The sequence below is a fragment of the Podarcis erhardii genome (assembly GCF_964252035.2).
Source record: "Podarcis erhardii genome assembly, chromosome: 1".
NCBI classification, from domain to species: Eukaryota; Metazoa; Chordata; class Lepidosauria; order Squamata; family Lacertidae; genus Podarcis; species Podarcis erhardii.
The window spans coordinates 93,911,055-93,925,913 of NC_138497.1; the positions used below are offsets into that span (position 1 = coordinate 93,911,055).

General features: G+C 41.6%; 1 protein-coding gene across 5 annotated transcripts in view; it reads right to left on the reverse strand.

The window, feature by feature from the left end:
- The window catches only part of MYLK (myosin light chain kinase), a 175,513-nt gene that overhangs the window by 17,636 nt on the left and 143,018 nt on the right, over window positions 1-14,859 (reverse strand). For 4 of the 5 annotated variants that reach the window (XM_081870369.1, XM_081870370.1, XM_081870371.1 and 1 more), the window contains 4 exons: window positions 7,384-7,686; window positions 4,876-4,917; window positions 4,696-4,789; window positions 2,521-2,724 (listed from right to left, as the gene is read on the reverse strand). In XM_081870369.1, the coding sequence (XP_081726495.1) occupies window positions 2,521-2,724; window positions 4,696-4,789; window positions 4,876-4,917; window positions 7,384-7,686 (643 nt within the window). The remainder of the gene's footprint in view (window positions 1-2,520; window positions 2,725-4,695; window positions 4,790-4,875; window positions 4,918-7,383; window positions 7,687-14,859) is intronic. The other variant, XM_081870368.1, reaches the window with a different exon arrangement.

Consider the following 14,859-nt stretch of genomic DNA (forward strand, 5'->3'; position numbering starts at 1 on the left):
TTGTAGTCTATTCCAACTCTACACTTCTTTTATTCTATGAAATCGTTTTATATAAACATACACAAGTTCTGTTTCCTTGAGACACAACAGGCAACTTAAGTGTGGGATTGCCTCTTAAAATGATGCTTACCACCTCCAGTTTTTAAAAGCACATATTAAAAACAGATATTTTTAGAAAAATAATAGGATGCCTGATTAATCACTACACCTCTTCAGTTGATTAAATGTTTCTAAATGGATTAATACAATCAATTAGTTACACCCCTATTTTAGATTTCCTACTGTAGCAGAAGAAAAGGCAGCCCGTGCGTTTCTTGCTCCTTCCTTCCCCAGCCCTGTCATCCACCATCCTCTCCCCTGCTTGCTGTGTGAAAACTGGACCTCTGGTAAATTTCTACTAGTAGGGGAGGGAATGGACAGGAAAGCTGGGAAAGGAACAGGCAGGAGAAGCTGCGGCTGCCTCATCTCCCCACCACTGCCAACCTAGCAGTTCGAAAGCATGCCAGTGCAAGTAGATAAATAGGTACCGCTGTGGCGGGAAGGTAAATGGTGTTTCCTTGTGCTCAGGCACTTGTCAAGGTCCTCTGTGCACCAGTAGCAGTTTAGTCATGCTGGCCACATGACCCAGAAAGCTGTCTGTGGACAAATGCAGGCTCCCTCAGCCTGAAAGTGAGATGAGCGCCACAACCCCATAGTTGCCCTTGACTGGACTCAGCTGTTCAGGGGTCCTTTACCTTTACCTTTTACATATGGAGATTCAAAGGTATAGGAATATTCTAGGGCTTTGAAACTGCAGTGCGTGAGAAGCTAATGCAGCTAAACTGCTTATTATTCTTTATAATCATGTACTTTATTCTAATTTCTTTTTGAAGGGGAAAGAATCAGGAGGCAAAATAAATTAATGTTGTGCAAAGCTGTACGCAGTCCAGCAAACTTCATACATTCCCCCTATTTTCCATTAGCACTGCCAGTTCCCAGTTCCATGCTAAGTAGGATTGTTTCTTTTATTTTCTTACCCTATACTGTATAATTTATTTTACCCGCTACCACCAACTTGGTCAAGGTTTAAATCTAAAAATAAACAACCATCTTCTGTTCAAGCAATGAAATTGCATAATAAGGATTCCAACTCTGATTCATTGTCTTTTTGGGCTGTATTTTTATGCACCCTGTACATATGGCAACAAAGGGAAGGGAATTGTGTGCACCCTTTTGCTTAAAATTATTTTAACAGTTTGCTCCATTGATTTTTTTTAATGTATTTTTTATTAAAGATTTCTTGGTTTACAAAAGTATGTACAATGTCCTCCCCTTGTTAACAGAGTAAAACAACCAACAGCAGTGGATCCTTCTGGTCCAACATTTTGGAAAATTAACAAGCTGAGTCACCTCTTCCCAAAAACTACTGTCACAAGAAAAAAGGTGATCTAATGAGAAACATGTGGATATCAAGTTATGCAGCTTAAAAAGGCTGTGACATTAAGACTCTGATCCAAAGAGGCCCATAATGTAGAGGATTAGCAGAAAATGGAAAATGCTGGGGTATCATTTAGCAGCAGTAATTCTGCACCGCAGAGGATGTTGGACTTCTGCTCCCATCAGCCCCAGCCAGCATGGCCAATGGTAAGGGATAATGGGAGATGTACCCTAGCAACATCCCTAATCTACTGGCATCTTGCGACAGATCTGTCCTGTAGACATGCAACATTTCAAATGATCATCTTTAATTATCCTTGTTACTTCCACTGCTCCCGGCTGGGACAAATGGATTCATGCTAGCTGGAGGCAGTAAGGAGAGTGAGTATGGGAAATAGTTGAAAAAGAAGCCTGAAAAACATTGCCAAGGCAAAAATCTCCTTAACTTTCAGATTTGGCAGAGAAAGGATTTGTAGACTGCCTATAGAAAGGAGATTGCAAGGATAAGGAGAGCTTCCAGTATAATACCATCTCCCTCTAGTGTGAATTCTTCCTGGTTGTTGAGGGTGCAGGTGTGGTTCCAGAGGGAATTAACTCATGCCATCTTCTTACCATATTGATCACCACTGATATGCAGCCATACTTCAGCAAAATGCAAGATATAAGTATCCCTAGTGGTGGTGCTTAGCAAATTCAAGTTTATCTGTTTTTTAAAGGGTGTATCAGTGAAGAACACAATATCTGACTACAGTGGTACCTCGGGTTAAGAACTTAATTCTTTCCAGAGGTCCATTCTTAATCTGAAACTGTTCTTAACCTGAGGTACCACTTTAGCTAATGGGGCCTCCCACTGCCGTTGCACTGCAGCCACGTGATTTCTGTTCTCATCCTGAAACAAAGTTCTTAACCCGAGGTACTATTTCTGGGTTAGCGGTGTCTGTAACCTGAAGCGTCTGTAACTCAAGGTACCACTGTAATGAGAAAACTGTGAAGAACAAAGGAAGAAGAACTTGCAGATATGTTAAGAGACCTAGGAGGCCTTCGTTAGATTTTTTAAAAATAACATTGTTATGGGAAAGTAACAATAGTCTAATTTATACTCACAGTTCCAAGACCATGACAATGTTTGCTTTCTCTTCGAAGGCATCTACACACTGAACGAGTTTTGGATGGTGCAAACAGTTCATAATGCTGATTTCTTGCCTTATGTTTTCTTTATCCTTAGCTGAATATGCTTTAAAAAACTTTCCTGCCCAAACTTTTCCAGTTTTCTTCTCAACAAGTCTGAAGACTTGTCCAAATTTCCCCCTGCAAAATACAGAGGAATCCACATTAAGCTATTTCAGTGTCTGAGGGTCAGCACACAACACAGGCTGAAAACATTAGAACATGCTTTTTTGATGTCCTGGAATGATTAATGTGACCTTGAACTCAGAAGTGTTCACCTCAGACTTGCTGTGTTTTAGACCAAATGCCCTGAGTCACACACAAACACATATTTTAGGGTGTATGGTGCAATACAGAGGAACATAGGAAGCTGCCTTATACAAAGAAGTGGTGGCTGGTCCATTAGGAGAAATGGTGCACTGCCCCACTAAACTCAGTCTGCCCTGAGCCAGCCTCCACCTGCCTGCCTGCTTTTTTTACAACCAATCAAGGGAGTGGCACTGCTTGTTAGTGCTACCCTTGTAAAACTTAGTGGGGAGAATGTTGCGGACAAAAGTAGAAATAGTTGGATCCACCTTTCTTTGGCTCTGGCTCCATGTTTGGGCTCCCTGCCTTCTGTCCCACTAGCCCCAATGGACATGAGTCACCACTGAGACTCCGTACCAGTAACTCTGTCTTATCTACTCTTATCTACTCTTATCTACTCTTGCAGCAGCTCACTAAGGTCTCAGGAAAGATCTTCCCAATCACCTGCTCCCTGCTCATTCTAACTGAAACACTAGGGACTGAATCTGGGACATTCAGCAAGCAAAGCATGTGGTCTCCCACTGAGCAATGGTCCCTCCCCATATTAGCAAAACTAATTCTAATTCATATGTTGGTCTGATTCTGTGGGAAATCTATTTATTTACTTGCATTGGGCTATGTCTGGAGAAAGCATTAGAACAGGTGTGGGGAACCTCTGGCCCTCCATAAAACCTGGACTATAACTCCCATCACCCCCTGGCTATTGGTAATGTTTGCTGCAACTGAAGGGAACTGTAGTTTCCTGCACCTAGTTTATAAGATGCCAAATGAGATACACCTGGGATCTCATTACTTTTAGAGACCACCTTCTCTTGTATGGACCTACCTATGATCTTAGAAAGTCAGCTGAGGTCCTGCTCCATATCAAGTTAAGAGGATTGATATACTGGACAAAACCTTCACAAGTATTGTACCCAGCTCTGAAGCTCCTTCATTTGGCGCACTAACTATAGCTGTTCTGTTTCAGATGTGTATAGGGAAGTGGGCTAGTTTTGTCTTACAGTGTTTTATTTTAATGGGTTAGATCCAAAGTTGCACTTCTGCAAATGGAAGGGCCTTGGAAGGAGGCAATTTTCAGTGATTTACAACTGGCCTTCACTGAGCAGTATCATCATAGCTCATATATTTTGGGGATTATAACCACTAGCAGCAAGGAATCTCTCCTAAAGGCAAGGCAAATCTCTAGTAGTTATAACGAAACCGTAAAAATTGCACAGGGCTGTTCAGTCAAACACAAATTAAATTGGTTTTATATATTTGTAAGCCTTGAGTACTCTCTTCAACACAGGCAATTTTGAAACCATCTAGGAACTCATTCACAAGGTTAGACTATACCTCGGGTTAAGAACTTAATTCGTTCTGGAGGTCCGTTCTTAACCGGAAACTGTTCTTAACCTGAGGTAACACTTTAGCTAATGGGGCCTCCTGCCGCTGCCGCACGATTTCTGTTCTCATCCTGAAGCAAAGTTCTTAACCCGAGGTACTATTTCTGGATTAGCAGAGTCTGTAACCTGAAGCCTCTGTAACCTGAAGCATCTGTAACCTGAGGTACCACTTTAGAAGGAACCACCAGTGGTGGAACCAGAAAAATAAACTGGAGTGGGGTGGGGTTTAGAATAGCCAAATGGTATTTCTGGGGTGGGAGCATGGAAAAGCTATGTTCTGTGTGGTACATTTCTCAGAAAGAAATCATGGTATGTTTCACATCCTAAACGTATTTTCTCTGAAGCGCAGCCTCATTGATTTTGATGGAAGTTAACTGTCAGGAAAACATGCTTAGAAGAAAATGCATATTGCTACACTTACGATCCCAGTCTTTCTTCAACATTGTAGGAGTCTGAAACTTTTTGTTCTGTATTGATAGTCACTGTCCGATAGTCAAATTCTGTTTCCTTCTCTTCTAGAAGTTGGCAGGGAAAAAACACATCTGATTACGAGGAGGCCCACGCACTGCAAACATAGTATGGTAAAAGAGCAATTTCTTACCATCATCAGATCCTTCAGCTTCTTCTTCTTCTTCTTTGGGACCTATAACCAAATATAAATGTATATGTCTATAAAGAATGCCTTCTCATGCCATCTTTATTCCCCCCTTTAAGGATTAAAAGTTGAATTCTGTATGTGAGTTCCTCGTCTCTCGACAAGGCTACAGGGATGACATCAGCAACTGGCATGCATGGGCAACTGCCAAGGCCCATTGTTGAATCATGTCCTGCTCCTTTAGGTTATTTAAATTTATTTTAACTGTGTTTCCTTTCATGTATATGTCCCACTGCAAAATACAGAATTAGGGAGGCTTAAATGGACATTCTTCCTCCACTGAAAGAGAGGGGCCATCACAGCATAGGGAAATGGGTACTGCCACCCAGCTGCCACTTTCCGGATTTTCTGCTCCATTCTCTCTTTGAGGGAAAATCTCTACTTATATTGAGTGCATATAAGAGAGGAGAATTCTGATGATTAGTGTGATGTCCCTCCATTGAAATCCTCAATGAACAGAAGCTGGATAAATCCTATGTGCTTAGGAGCTGACGTTAATAATATCATATAGCTCTCAACGATTGCATTGTTATTTTATTCTATTATTTTACTCTAGAATAATATTATGAACTCTTTGTGGTTGTGCCGAAGTAAATTAAACCTACAAAGTACTATATATAGAACATACTTAAAAACAGGAAGAGGGAATTGGAACACATAATCCATTCTTCATGGACTGAATGCAAGAAAACTGGGGGAAGGGCCGTCACCTAACTCTCAACTATCTCTCTTTTAAAAACTGAAGCTGAACCTTCCAATGCCATACATGGCTCTTAGGAAAAACCCTATACATCAGTAGCAAGAAATTCACAAGACCCCCCCCCCTTTAATTCCACTCTTGGAACATGTGGACGTCTGGGATATGACTTGTGCTATATTTGGCCTCTCTTTTACAGAGGTTGTCTTTAGGAATGGAAAACATTAGGGCAAAATAATACATATAGTAACTTTCTCGCCTTCAGGGCCTTTCTGTATGAGGAAAGGACTTCCCCTCCCCACAATTTGGCATCTGTAGCAGCACCATGATTTCTTCCTCACTATGGAGACATGTGAAGCAGGGGTGCAGTGAAAGAGAGACTTGTGGTTCATTTCCCCTCCTTTTTTAACTAGTCCAGCAATCTGTGCTCAGGAAGGCAAGAGCAAGAACCTCCAGAAAAGGAGGGGTGAATAGGAAGGCCTGTTAAAATGGCTTGTAGGACAGTTGAAGGAAGAGGTAGCCCTACTAGTGTTAATCTGTTATTGTAAAGGGCAGCATGAGTACTGAATAAAACAACTCATAGCATGCACACGATACCCTTTCTTTCCCTCAAATAATTCTGGTCACTGTAGTTAACCCCTCATAGAGTTACATTTCCCAGAAACCCTTGCCAAACCAAAGAGTCCAGAATTCTTTGAGGGAAAGAATGTGCTTCAAATTTATTTTGAGGGTATAGTGTGCACACAGCCTCTAGATTGGTAGCCATGTTAGCCTGTTGCAGTTGATTCTTTGCTGTGATTTCTGACACCTTAAAAGCTATCGTTTTATTGTCCCACAAGCTTCTGGGAACCAGAGACAATGATGAAATGGCCTAGAAAAGCTTGTGCCACAGTGATTTTTAATGTGTGGCCAATCAGCCTTAGAGCCCCATCTGCAACAGGAGATAATAATTCTGACTCACCTTTACATGATGGTTGTAAGGATAAAAGGGTACCAGAATTACAGAACGGCCTCACAAGAGAAACATGCCTGGCTCAGTCACTATGCCCCCACTCCAAGCTACATGTGGAGCTTGTGGCTGAGCTAGGATCTGAACCAGGAATTTCCAGGTCACAGTTCATGGTTCACCTGCCCTTCTGTACTACACCATTACAGCAACAATAGGATGTCAGAAACTGGGATTCAATTAGAATACATAACTCCAAGACAGAGTGGAATTCAATGTTGTGCGAAACATTGCTGCTTGCCAGATAGAACTATCTCCCTTTTCCTCCCCCTGCCCCACCCTGTGTGCTGTTCTGAGGGTTTTCCTGACCCTCCCAAGCAGATCTGGAGAGGGCATGTGGGGGAGGAGGGAGGAGAAGTCCTGTTATACTAAAAGGACTCGTTGCACTGGCTTCCACTACCACAAGAACTGGTAAATCTGGCCTGCAAGCTTTTTCCCTCTTTTTGGTAAACAGTCTTTCCAAAACACCGAAGCTGATTATGAAATATTCTCATACATATACATGCACACTCACTTTTTCAATTCTTTGAATCCTACGTTTTATAAAGCCACCCAGATCTTCTAACCAACTGGACCATGGGGAGATGCAAGAGCATAAATACTCAGTTATCTTGTGTGTACTATCCAGTCTGGCACCCAGTCCCCAGATTAAGAAGAAAAAGGTGATCTACACATAAAAGCTGCCAAAGTAAAAACCAAATGGTATATACTATCATAATTAAACATAAATTTCAAGTGACAACAAACTTACCTTCTTGCTTGTCTCCCACTTTTACTAGCTCAGATTCATGACTTGGCTCACTTATCCCATACACGTTAGCAGCTCGCACCCTGAATTTGTACTCCCTGTCAGCCAGCAGGTCCTGGACATTGTAAGAAGTGCTGCGGCATGTAGTGAGATCAGTCCATTTCTTGTCCGCTGTATTCCAGATTTCCACAGTGTAGGACTGCACTGCGCTTCCACCATCGTATGAAGAACCGTACCATGAGAGGGTGAGGGAAGAACTCCTTATGTCTGAAGCACAAGGCGTTCCTGCTGGAGGATCAGGTTTATCTACAGATGAGGGGGGGACACATAAAAATGTGTTATATGCCGACAAAGACATTCTCCCATTTCTCTCTCTTACAGACAGGCACTGACTCCGCAAGTGGACTCTGAGTACTCCTGCTGATTACCCTGCTTCACATGCTCTATGTGAGAGACGGGAAAGCTGTGGCCCTCCAAATGTTGTTGAACTCTGATTCCCACAAGCCTCAGTCAACGTGGGAGGCATGCTCCCCTACTAACAATCTGGAGGACCACCGCTTCCCCACCCCTGCTTTGTACACATCTTGCAGCCATCATATAGTGCAACAAACACCAGGGTATGGTATGGGTTAAGAATTTATAGCTGGACCTGAAAATTATAGTGTTGTTAGCCTAATCCTTCACCCATCACTAATTTGAACCATGGATCCAACAGCACTATTTGCTACCTGGCACTTCTCGTTGGTCATCCTGGTTTAGAAGGCAGCAAGAGCCAGTAGCAGAAAGTGTTTTTTCTTCCTGGGTACAGAACTCTTACTGCTATAGGGCTAGCATGCTACATTAATATATATGCTGCATACAGAGATCGTGTCACACTATGTTGCTTTAAGTCTGGCTTTTCTAGCCTAGCCAGTGCCAACTTCTGTGCGTAAAGGTACAGAGATTTAAGATTGCTAGGCAAAAGCTTTTCCCCACAGCAGACCATACAGGCAACAATGAATACGTTAGCTAAACAGAGTTGTTGTTGCTATACAAAGGTCTCACCCCAAGAGCAGGAGCCAACATTGTACAACAGAGCTGAAATAATGCCAGTATTATGTTTTTAGGAGCCCAGGTACTCAGACACCTAAGGTCCTGGAACAATAGTCTACTCTTTGATGATTACTGTAATTCACAACTCACCTACACTAGAAAAATTTAATAAGTTTAATGGGAATACTCTAGAATAATTCACGTAATAGATTGTCTTGTTTCTCCTGAGGTACAAAAAGGTATATTTGGCTTTTCTCTAAACAGACTTTGCCAACCTGGTGCCCTTCAACTTCATACATCTCCCATCAACCCCAATCAGCACATCTTGAGGGCACCGAGTTGGTGAATTCAAAACTAATTCTAACATTGCATATGGATGCTATATGCCTCAGAAGAATCTTTTCTCAGAACTGATCTTAAAAAATAAGGGTCAGAATCCACTGCTTGCCACACAGTCCACTGAGTTCAATGAAATAAACCATTTATGACTGAACCAAAGGGACAACAATAATTATAAGTTGAAAGACAAAGTAAAAACAGTGAGGAAAGGTAAAAGGAGAGAATATAGACAGTAACTCTGAAGGGGGATAAAAACTGAAGTAGTAGACAGATGCACACTGGAAAGTAATGAGGCAAACACAGGAAAAATAATTTAAGATCAGGACATATCCATTAGTCAAGTATGTGAGCAGTAAAGATCACCCAGAGATGGAAGGGCAACCTATCACGATGCCAAACTTCCTTTTTGGAAAAACAACAACTAAGAGTTTTTTCCAAAAACAGAAAAAGATGTTTGCATATTTGTGGGAAAGCCTCTATTTCACTAGTGCTGAACACAACAATCCTAAACATATTTACTAAGTAATGGCTCAGTTGCACAGTCTCTTGAGCCAATAGCAGCAGTTATTCTTTTTAATTGGACTTGTAACTGCATTGTTATGTGTTGAAATGGCTGTGTAGAAGCTAGCTGCTGATGGCTGCATGCTATAAACACATCAGTTTTTTGAACATCACCACAACATTACAGCTTTACTAGCAAAGGTAATTCTGCTTAAAAGAAAAGAAAGAGAATGCAGCAGCTGCTCAGCTCAGTGGATAGCAGCAAGCAGGCCAAGCCAATATAGGATTCTTAAAACATGTGGTAGAGGTTTATCAATGTCTACTAGTCATGGCAATGCCCAAGTTCAGAAGCAGTATATCACAAAGCAGAATTGAATAGAGGCGGACTCTCCTTCCTTGTGAGATTTTAAGCAGAGGTTGGATGGCCACGGGGTTGGACTAGTTGACCCTTGGGATCCCTTCCAACTCTATAATTCTATGATTCCATGTTCTTATGTGTAGTGATCGTCACAAGTCATGTACCCAGTTAGACAGGCAGGCACCCTGGGTCATCAAAGACAGTGGGCAGTTTCTTTGATGTAGCTTTTCTGGTATGTTAATCCCAGGATGTTAATCATAGGGCCAGGAAACAGATCTCACATGAAGGTGATAATGATCGCTGTCCTCCTGGCCATCCTTCTTATCATGTATATTGCTTGTTTATCACCTCCAGGGCTGCCAAATGCTCTCCTTTGTAGTTCTGTTCTTTGTTTACCCCAGAAATCTGTGTGCTTAATTAGTTTTGGTAGTTTAACTTTCTCCCCACCAGGGGTTTGTTGAAATGCTTAGAAGAAATCTGACTGGTTCTTACGAACACTCTGTAAAAAGTTCTTTTGTGAATAAAACGACCTGGGCTGAGGGGCTGGAGGGAGAAAGAGACTATTATACGCACCCTTCCCAGAGTCTTGCTGGTTCAAGCCTTTGTGTGTATTCTTATTAATCAGAGTTCAATCCTTCCTTTACTTTGGGAATGCCTCTTTATGTGGACTATATGGAATTGGCAGAATCCGAGACCAGGGAGAGGAGTTGGTGGAAGAAGATTAGAAGAAATTTAAAGACTATTTACAGAAACACTATAAAATTATTGAATGTTAATGATGTTGAAATGAAATGAAGAGGTTTTAGCAATAAGGCAAAGGAATATGTAAGAATGGATTGACTTTAGACGAAAAATTGAAGTTTATAATATGTGAAGATAAGAAATTAAGGATAAACTAAGAGGGTATGGATTTGCTGAACCAATTATTAAATAGAATACAAAAAAGGGAGGTGTGAGGAAGTCACGAAAATAAGCAAATGAATGCTAAGAATATAGAAAGAGGGATTTAGTTTTTAACTTTTCTTGATTTTTCTTTGTTATTTCTATTTTGTATTTTGTGTATTCTTTTGTTTTCTTTTTTTCTATTTTTGTAATTTTCTTATGTTGGAAAACTTAATAAATATCATTATTAAAAAAAAATACTTTGGGAATGCCTCTTTATGTAACACCAGCTGTTGGGAACAACAACAATGCAGGGCTATTGACTTTATAACCTGCTTGTGGGTTTTGTAACCTGCTTGTGCCACTGTGGGAAGCAGAATGCTAGACTTGATGGCCCATTTGTTTGATCCAGCCCTCTGGCTATTGTGCTCTTATGACGTCAGTGGAACTGGCTCCAAATACAGCTGGTGCATATTGATGTCAAAACAGACAAGTTATGTTATTGTTAAGTAAAATAAAGACAGAGGTTGGATCTAGACACATTTAAAAAAGCATTACAGGAAAACGCATTCTTAAGCTCATAATGGAAAATCAAATTGACGAAGGCTCAAACAGCACCATCTGGTGTTGCATGTTTATAACACAGTTATAACAATATACCGGTAATTGCCTGAATGTAGCTGAGTCCAGAGACTGAACATGTGCAATCAAAAGTGGTATTTGTTTATTTGATTTTGTAACAAGAAACTCTGTAAATATTATACAAAAAACCTATTTTGGGGTAGGTTTTTGATTTAAGTAAATGTTGTTTATGTAGATATAATTTAATTTTAATAGTAACAACAATGGAAATTTTGTTTTGGATAAAATCTGATACATCTTTGATCTCATGGATAATTTTGTATTTGCTTAGAACCTTATGGTCCAACTTTTCATTTTCAACATGCAGAGTCTTTCAAAGTCTCTTTCTCAGCATCTGAGCAGGGAGGGCAACACCAGTCTTACTGACTGTAGGCCAAAGTGTAGGCATTCAGCAGAGACTTGTGTGTGGGAACCTGGCTCCCTCTTGACAATCTAAAAAGCAGTTGAGAGAGGGCATTGTGCTTTTGACCAAAAATAATGTATGTCCCACTAACTATTCCTGCAATCACATTTCATAACAACTTCAAGTACAGGGACAAATCATTACATCTGGAAACACTGCAAGCAAATGGATGTATTATGGCCGCTATTATTGTGACTAATTTGTATTGCGGTTGAGTACTAACAGACTTGAAACAACCAGTGGATCTCTGCCTTCTGCTGAAATAGAACGGATGTTTACTTATTCTTCAGTATGAAATGATTAGATATGTAGGACTAAGATCCAAAATCAACTTTTGAATTTAAAGCTATATTTAAGTAGTCTTGTACCGTCCTATTAATATGCACCATATTGTTACTTCTCTTTAATATAGAGCACAAAGCCTCAGCACCAAGTAAAATTATCCAGATGCAGATGATAAAATGTTTTTAAGATGTTTTTCTTTATAGAACTATGAGGCAGGTGTGTGTGTGTGTGTGTGTGTGTGGAGTGTATACATGCACAGGCCTTTCACTGTAGTCTTGTATATCACATGGAACTTGGTGTTTAAAGCCCCAAATGGCCTTGGTCCTATATACCTGAAGGAGCGTCTCCACCCCCATTGTTCAGCCCGGACACTGAGGTCCAGCGACAAGGGCCTTCTAGCAGTTCCCTCGCTGTGAGAAGTGAGGTTACAGAGAATCAGGCAGAGGGCCTTCTCCGTAGTGGAGCCTGCCCTGTGGAATGCCCTCCCGGCAGATGTCAAGGCAATAAGCAACTATCTTACTTTTAAAAGACATCTGAAGGTGGCCCTGTTTAGGGAAGTTTTTAATGTTTGATACTGTATTGTGTTTTTAATATTCGGTTGGAAGCCACCCAGAGTGGCTGGAGAAACCCAGCCAGATGGGCGGGGTATAAATAATAAATTATTATGATTATTATAAATTACCATATTTTTTGCCCCATAGGGCGCAGCTAGTTTTTTTTTGGGGGGGGGGAATAAAGAAAAAAATATTATTCCCCCCCCCAGGCGCGGGGCTGGGGAAGCCCAAGCTTCCCCGACCCCAGCCCCCAGAACAGGCTGTTATCCGCAAGCCTAGGGAGCCCAGCGGGAAGTCGCACCGGTCTCCCCAGGCTTGTGGATATCTGCCCAAAGCCCGGGGCGTGCTACTCAGTGTGCCCCAGGCTTCTGGATGCAGGCAGCTCTCTGCAAGCCTTGGGAGACTGGCACAACTTCCCGTTGGGCTCCCATGGCTTGCGGAGAGCTCCCCGAAGCCTGGGGCGCGCTCCGCTGCGCTCCCCAGGTTTCGGGCTGCAGGCTGCTGTCCGCAAGCCTTGGGAGCCTGGTGGGAACTCCCGCGGGCTCCCAAGGCTTGTGGATAGCTTCCTGAACCCCTCTCGCTCTCCAGGCTTCAGCGAAAGCCTACATTCGCTCCATAGGACGCACACACATTTCCCCTTTATTTTTGGAGGGGGAAAAGTGCGTCCTATAGGGAAAAAAATACGGTGTAAAAGACTAGGTGTGAACTCTCTCTCTCTGATGTACCAGTTTCACATGTGCAGGGACCATTGGATCAGAGGGCACTTTCAAAGCATATATGTGCAAGTCTCATGAGTGCTGTACTGAATGCTTCTTTGCATGCTTACACTGGCTCGGATAAAATGAAATGCTTCTTACAGGGATCCTCAGATATGGTTTGGGAGATAAGAGACATACAAGTTATTTAATAATACAGCTAGTGGGACTTCTTTCCTATATCTTCACTTTTTAACTTAGAAGCTTCTTTGGCTTACAGCTTCCCAAGTCCCAACTGCCATGATTGCTGACTGGGTGTCTTCCACTCGGGGACTCTGTATCAGGAGGTAAGTTTTGCTTCAGAAAGGAAGCACCACACTCAAGGTAGTCCTCTTTAGATACCTTGGCTACTTTAATTTGAGTTATCATATTACCATTCCACACTATTATTAGCTATTGTGATATTTGCCTGCCAGATGAAGAACAGACATAAAGCAGCAATTAATTCCTTTCCATGGGCTAGGCTGTTTAGCCACAGAAGGTATTTAATATACTGCTAAAGCCTGCTGGATGATGTCCATGCCGACATTGCTGGCAAACACTGCACTTGAGATTCATCTGCGGGAGAAAAATGAAACCATAAAAGGCCATAACTGAACTCTATGTTACTGCTCTCAGGGCATGTGTGTGTGTGTGTGTGTGTGTGTGTGTGTGTGTGTGTGACTGACTGTAAACTGCTCTGCTTTCATTAGAAAAAAAAGTACCATGCAGCTTATATTTCCAAGGGGGGAAATGGGCTGTAATTTAAAAGCATTATTCTGTATAGATGTTGATGAATTCTATCTTTAGCATAAACATGGGAAGGGGGAAAGGGCAACTCTTTTTTTTAAAAAAAAAGCACTTAAGATCCATCTTTACATAGCTATCAAGTTCTTCAGTGAAAAGAACTTTCCCCTCATAAAACAACAGTTTCTCTCAATATACTGACTTCAATGAACTTCCACTTTTAATCCTCCATGAGAGCTTCTGTGTGTCATTTCAATACACCACAGTGATCGTGCTGCTTGTGTTGTTGCTTCTAGAACTTACAGGCTCTGCTTTTTCCCCACAACCAGGAGTAGATTGTGCCCATTATCTCTTCTGCACAACAATGAGCGCTATAGACTTCATCTTTTTATATAGAAGCTTATATTTTCAGGATTGTATATGCTAATTGCCTTCTGGGTTCTGTATAAGGCTGTGGTGTGTATATCTGCCTTTATGGGGGAGGGGGGAAGTAGCACTTAGGAGTAAAATACATTAAGACCCTAAATATGATTTGGCCATACATGTATCAGTTAAGGTAGGGGTAGGCCGGATGCAGCCCAATTGCCTTCTCAATCCGGCCTGTGGATGGTCCGAGAATCAGCGTGTTTTTACATGAGTAGAATGTGTGCTTTTAATTAAAATGCATCTCTGGGTTATTTGTGGGGCCTGCCTGGTGTTTTTACATGTGTAGAATGTGTGCTTTTATTTAAAATGCATCTCTGGGTTATTTGTGGAGCATAGGAATTTGTTCATTCCCCCCCCCCAAAAAGTATGGTCCGGCCCACCGCATGGTCTGAGGGACGGTGGACCGGCCCACGGCTGAAAAAGTTTGCAGACCCCTGAGTTAACGCCTTCAAAACCACCAGTAACACTTTAAAAATTAGATAACAATTAATAGTGTGATGGTCAGCCTTTATCACTGGTATCTTTCTTTCTCTGGTTCTAGTATCTATCATCAGGTCAAATTCATTAGGCAGAATT